Genomic DNA, 6,873 nt, shown 5'->3' with positions numbered 1-6,873 from the left:
GGTGGTGTCAGGGTACTGAAGAGGCAGCCAGGTACATCAATGGACAGATTCTTTTTTTGTATGTTCATTTGTTTTTTGTTGTTTGTTTTGGTTTTCAAGACAGGGTTTCTCTTTGTAGACCCAGCTGTCCTGGGACTCACTTTGTAGATCAGGCTGGCCTCAAACTCACAGAAACCTGCCTACCTCTGTCTCTCGAGTGCTGGGATTAAAGGCATGCACCATCACCACCTGGCAACAGATTCTTTAGCATTACATTGCATGGTAGACTGTATATTATCTCACTTTTCCTTGTTCTTAGGGTGAAATAAGGTACATGTAATAATACATTATAGAAGGAGGTCTATACTTGAACACAAAGAGCAGAGGCCTAAACATTGTGAATATTATTCATGCATAAAGTTTCAGACAGTAAACATGTAAGTACTTTTGCTCTGCCAATCCTTATAATCAGTTTAGACATATTTAGGCTTCATGTGTTTTCTATTAAAATGTTTAAATAATGATTTTATTTATTTCTTCACAATTTTGTACATTTTGTTTTTATTCATTCTTCTCTTCCAGCTCTTCTGAGATCATCCCCACCTCACTACTGATTCAATTTCTTTTTGTGTTCTCTCTCTCTCTCTCTCTCTCTCTCTCTCTCACTCACACACACACACACACACACACACACACACACACACACACACACACAAAATAAAGATACTCATAGAGTTCACTTGGTATTGACCAACCACTCCTGGGTGTAGGGCTTGCTCTGGCACCTGGCATTGGTCAATATACCAGGGATGTCACTGACTTTTTCTCTTCCAGCAGCAATCAGATTCTCATAGATCCTTGTATGAGTAGGACTTTGTGCCCCCAAAACCCCTCCTCTGTGTCAGGATTTTGTCTGGCTTGACTTTGTGCAAACCTTTTGAGCACTATTGTTTTACATTTTTAGGGTGGTCAAGAACCTGTGACTGGATAGACCAGGACCCTAGAGTAAAATCAAATACTATCATTCTTCTAAAAACAAAAACATAGTAAAAAATTGACTCCTAATGGCATTGTGCTATACCCACAGATCAGATGGCCTTGTTCAGCCATTATCAGAGTAGCTTCTTGTAGTAGATGGGAACTCAGAAACCCACAACTGGACATTCTGCAGGGACTGAGAGACTTTGGAGCAGTTAGGCTTAAATGTGATATCTTCATCAAACCCTCCATGTATGGCTCAGGGAGCAATGTGGAAGAGGAAGCAGAAAGATTGTAAGAGGAGGCAGAAAGGTGAGAGATGACTCAACGGAAACAATGCTCTCCAGGCACAAAAGGACCAAAGCACATAGGAACATACAGAGATTGTTCTGCTACATTTTTAAAATCAAATTGTTTGCTTCAAAAATATTCTCACAAATAAAAGTATATACTTCAGGCTCATTTAACCTTAGGAGTGTATAATGGCAATGGATAATTTTTTTTTCATATACCAAGGTCAAATACACATGCCTGAGACATCCCTGGATTCTTTTCTTCATGAAGAATGGGATAGGATGAAATTATTAGAAAGCTATATCAAGCTTATTTAGGTATAGAGAAATCTTAGAATCTCAATGTCTTATCCTTTTTGTCTTTGAGTTGAAGACCTCTTCATCTGCATTTAGGATGCATACAATAAGAATGAAGTAACACACAGCAGAGTATAAGTCCAGGTATGACTCAAGTCCTCATAATGATTTTTCCTAAATCTGAAAATCCAAGGCGAATGTTTAATAAAAATGTCAGCATGATGGACTTTTGCAATAAACAAGATACTATAAAATTGGTTTAAAAATAAAATGGAGAGTTTTCTTTATGATGATAGTTATGTTCCTTTGCAGTAGAACAGTGTAGATTTGATTTCTTATGAAATGTTAAGTGACATTCACACTAAAAGTTCAAAGCCTGCAGAAAAGAAATGTCATGATAAAGGTAAAAGACTTTGGAATCAAGATATAACAGCTGCATAGATGACATTGGACTTTACTAATCCCTTAATGCAACCCTACATAATAAATATAGATTAGAAAAGCCAAAGTTAAAAGCAAGTCAATGACAATATCTTATTATTATGATTGGGCAAAAAACATAACATGCAGAAATTCAGCATTGATTTTGTTTCCTGATTCTCAGAACCAAAGTATAGTCAAGACTATTTTGTCTTCGTATCAACATTTGGTGTAATGAAAGCTTAAAGTGAAAGCCAAGGACTGAACAAAACAGTTTTTAATACATTCAGGAAAGGCAGTGTAAGATGAACACAGGCAACTTTCTATAGTCAGGAATTTGATTTAGCTTGAAAGAGAGTTTATTTCATGAAATTGACACTTCATACTTCATGCATGTATGCACAGGGATAAACTCAATCTTCAGGCATGCATAACTCTGCAAAGGAATAATATTGCAGTATTATTATTTAGCTTCAACTCAAAAATCCACACAACTAATTTTGTCATAAGCTTAGACATTGATCCTTTTGCTTGAATCTGCTATTGTGCTCAGTGCAGCTAGGAATGCTCAGACACTGCATGGAGCATGGCAAGTTTAACATGTGCTATAGCCAGGAATGCTCATACAGAACACTGCACAGAGCATGGTGAGTATGCCCTGTGCTAGCGGCATTGTTTTTATGGTTCACTTTTAACAAATGAACATAAGTCACTGCCCCAGATTCTAATGAAAATTTGTGCTCAATAGAAATAAAAGTTGAATTTCTCTCTATAACTATATTTGAAAGAGTTTTATTCATACTTAAGTCACACATGTTTTGCTGGTAGGAATCAAATTATCACAGTATCTACTCACTTAGCTCTTTCTCAACTTTTAATGCATAGCTTAGAAGTGCCAAGTTCATCTTCTTTTGGTTCTGGAAGGTGTCCTTGGGGAATGGCTAAGGAGGCATCCTGACACTGCTCTCCAGTGATACCCCAGGCCTGATCAGCAAGTGCAGAATGTGTTCAGCAGAAACTTTATTACAACTACATGTAGAGGAGACCCTCTGGATTCTGCCTAGCTCTGAATGCAGGATGCTGATCTCAGTCTCAAGTGCTGAAGTGTTGCCAACTCATAACTTTTTACTTTACTCCTTGAATTTCTTATCTTTTATTCTTATGTTGGGATTAAAACAACTAGAAATATGTTGATCCTTAAAATACTACTTTTAAGGTTTGTCATGCATAACCAGAGAACAATTAATTTAATTACTTCCCATAGGAGCCTCATTTTTTTTCTATAAGCTCTATTGCATCCCTTGTGAATTATAAAATGTTTCCATTTGGCTGAGAAAAATTCATTTATTCAGGTCATGCTGATCTCTGGGCCTTTTTCTTCTCATACTGTGGGGTGTTTTGTGTTTTGGCCCCCTAGTCATTTGCTCATACACAAGGAATTAGGATTCTGACAATTGGGATAATGTGTACAGATTCTTCTTCTGGATCAGCCAGTTTTCTCCATTCTTTCATTTTCAATGTATAGGTCTTTTTAAATTCTCAGTGATAGTGATGACCAGAAAAATTTTATTCTTTCTAAGTTTTATCAATTTTAAGGAATTTATTAGTAGATGTGAGCTTTATTGACAGACTTCAATAGGCACACATTTAATTTGTAGAGTTAAGCAAATGTTTTGAATACATATGTCTTGAATTTTGGAAAATATACATTGTGATCTAATAATTCTACAGCTGTGTATATATTTTCCTTGCCATTGCTAACAGCTATGTGGTGATAGATATAATCAAACAGCCACCACCATACTCTTTTAATGCTTCCATAAAAGGGAAGTCTTAAAACACTCCTGTAAGTGATGAAAAACTACAACCAAATACATTTAAATACATTTTCAAGATACAATTAAAGTAAGCAAATCTAAATAGTGCATAATTTATTGGGTAATTGGATATCTGGTAAAGATTATATAACATTATAACAATTGTCTTTAAGTTTATACTGTATGAAGAAAACAGGGATATCTACCATGAAATCATATAATGTTAGTGTAATTATCTTTCTTGTAAAAGAGAAAATTGATATAGTATTAAGTTTTAAATTTATTTTAGCAAAAAAACATTTCCTTAAACATTTCTACTATATAAGTGACATTTTATTTGTTCTTCTTTAACTTTATATAAATACAATGCATATATGGGTCTATATGAGTCTGAGTTGGTGCCGCTATGTATTTGAAATCATATAACATGCATCATTTTACATTACCTCATTTCTTTCTAAAAGACTTAAAGCTTCATTTCCTTAGAAGTGCTTAAGTCCAAGTTCTGTGACAATCCTACTATGCTACAGTTTTAAGAAACATCTTAACAAACAGATCCAGGGCACTCAAGACATATTTTTTAGTTAACCTTCACCTTCAGTGCTGTGAACATGCATACATTAGAGAGTTACATGTGTATTTGAGAGAATAGTGGAGATCACTCTATATTTATTCACTTTATTTTCATGTGCTCTGACATCTCATCATTGCATTTACTTCCTAAGGGATACCTGTTACCAATGTTACTAACTGTAAATATTCCTGATGGTAGAAATTCTGCAGTCTATACCACCATGTATAATGACCAATAAGGGAATTGTTGTTTTTTCATTTATTTAAGGAGAAATAATTTTGACTAATTTCAATAGTTTAATTAACACACACACATTAATGAGGTTGAATTCTCTCTATTGCAAAGTGTTGTTTTTATTCTTAAAGATTTCAATGTTGCTCTAGGATTACCTGAGAAAGGGAGAGAAACACAAGTTTCTTTCTGTCTGGAAAATCCAGTATTCATGAGATACAGACTAGTTTTCAAGTGATAATAAAATAATACAAGGATCATTTTCATTTTATGCTTGGCACTTATGAAGCTAAATATTTAAGAGCCCATGAAGACTAGTAGTCATGACCAAAACTGAACATCTAAATTCTAACCGTGAACTCAGAGCATAAATGCTCAGGGACTAAGCCACACTGCTAATGTGGTACTTGAACTTTCTATGACGTATTGTATTATTACATTTACTTGTTTTATAAAAATAGAGGGTGAATGTCTGGTGGGTTGATAATGGACTTTTGCTTTTCAATTGCTTGGTTTGTGAATATGGACCCTATTCTTAGTTCTTCTGGTGATATTACAAGTAACCTGAATATGGAACAGAAATTAAGCTGTCCTCAGACTACTTTTTTCTAAACAAGAGACAAAAAATCAATAAGAACTCAACACTGTCCCTTTTACTTCAGCATTATTGTCATTGTCACTTTTAATCCTGCCATGACCTAAGATTTCAGGAGAAACTTCAGATGCTCTTCAGTTATGTAATTCCTAGAAAAAAATTAAGATCACACTTCTCTGTTTACATCAAAAACATGCCTTACTGAAAGAAAACATCTGGAAAATCCTCTCTTGAATTTGCTTCATCTTCACTCCATAAATGATGGGGTTGAGGGTAGGAGGTACCACCACATAGAGGTTAGCAAAGAGAATGTGCATGTGACGTGGTATGCTGTGGCCTCCAAAACGGTGAGCAAAAAATGTAAAGAGAGAAGGTGTATAGAACAGAAGGATGACACAGACATGGGAGCCACATGTACCCAGAGCCTTGAGGCGAGCATCTCGAGAAGGAATTCTAAATACTGAATGAAGTATAAGGGTGTAAGAGATGATGATAAGCACAATGTCCAGGCCTATGGAAAATAAAGGTACAGTCATTCCATAGTAAATATTGACTTTGATGTTGTCACAGGCCAACCTGGCAATGCCCATGTGTTCACAGTATGAGTGCCGAATGATGTTTCTCCCACAGTAGGTGAGCCGATAAACAAGAAAGACCAAGGGGAAACAGATGAGGAAGCTTCTAGTCACAGATGCAAGGCCCATTCTCCCGATGACTGATGGGGTTAGAATGGTGGTGTACCTTAGTGGAAAGCAGATGGCCACATAGCGGTCAAATGCCATAGCCAGTAGTATGGCAGACTCTGTCACAAACATAAAGTGGAGAAAAAACATCTGCGACACACAGCTAGCAAAAGAAATACCCCCAGCTTGAAACCAGAAGATTGCAAGAACCTTTGGTGTGGTCACTGTAGATAGAATGATATCAGCCAGGGCCAACATAGAAAGGAAAAGGTACATTGGTTCATGAAGGCTGTGATCAGTGAAGATCAGGAATATTAATAGGGTATTGCCTGCAAGGGCCACTATATACATTGAACAAATGGGGATGGAGAGCCAAATGTGTGCATACTCTAGTCCTGGGATCCCAATCATGGTGTACCAGATGTCTCTGAGGTTGGTGTGATTTGAAGACATTGCCATCTCTTCTCTGTCCTCAGATACTGGAGCTTGGAACTGAAGAAAAATATAAATTACAAAAAAATATGGTTATTTTGACTGGATTATCATGAAATATCACTTTGTGAAACTTATACATTAACAATGGGTTAACACATATGATTCAGTAATTGCTAGCCAGGTACAGCTCATTAACAGGAAAATAAAAACTTATAAGGGCTTGACAAAAATGATGATTATAATGAATAGAACCAAACTTTAAATGTTGTAGTGAGGTTTAGAAATCATGCTAAACATTTATGTTTAAGATCAAACATACAAATCCATGGATGGGTGAAAGGTTTTGCATATCATAGCTGGTTTTTTTCAGTCATTCATTTCTTGATTCTTAATCAAAATACTCTTTACTGAAGTTCTAGAATTGTAGTGGTTTGAATACTCCTTATTTTCTTCCTAGAATTACAATACTGCTGAGGTCCATGCTATCATCCCTGCACTCTAATGTAAACACTGCCATAAAGTTATTGTGTTTTTCCTCATTTTTAGACAATAATGGAAATAGATGAAATCT

The 6,873-nt window shown here is 35.7% G+C and overlaps 1 protein-coding gene across 1 annotated transcript; it reads right to left on the bottom strand.

Annotated features, from left to right (window-relative positions):
• Window positions 1–5,369: 5,369 nt before the first annotated feature.
• On the bottom strand, window positions 5,370–6,326 carry LOC118569928 (olfactory receptor 52Z1-like). The gene has a single exon (XM_036168216.1). The coding sequence runs from the start codon at window positions 6,324–6,326 to the stop codon at window positions 5,370–5,372; it is 957 nt and encodes a 318-aa protein (XP_036024109.1).
• Window positions 6,327–6,873: the final 547 nt, after the last annotated feature.

This window comes from Onychomys torridus, chromosome 1, assembly GCF_903995425.1.
Source record: "Onychomys torridus chromosome 1, mOncTor1.1, whole genome shotgun sequence".
NCBI classification, from domain to species: Eukaryota; Metazoa; Chordata; class Mammalia; order Rodentia; family Cricetidae; genus Onychomys; species Onychomys torridus.
This window is presented reverse-complemented; position numbering and strand designations above follow the sequence as displayed.

What these genes read in the sequence shown, in the direction of transcription:
- LOC118569928 (XM_036168216.1), bottom strand. Translation starts at nt 6,326, where the DNA reads ATGGCAATGTCTTCAAATCACACCAACCTCAGAGACATCTGGTACACC.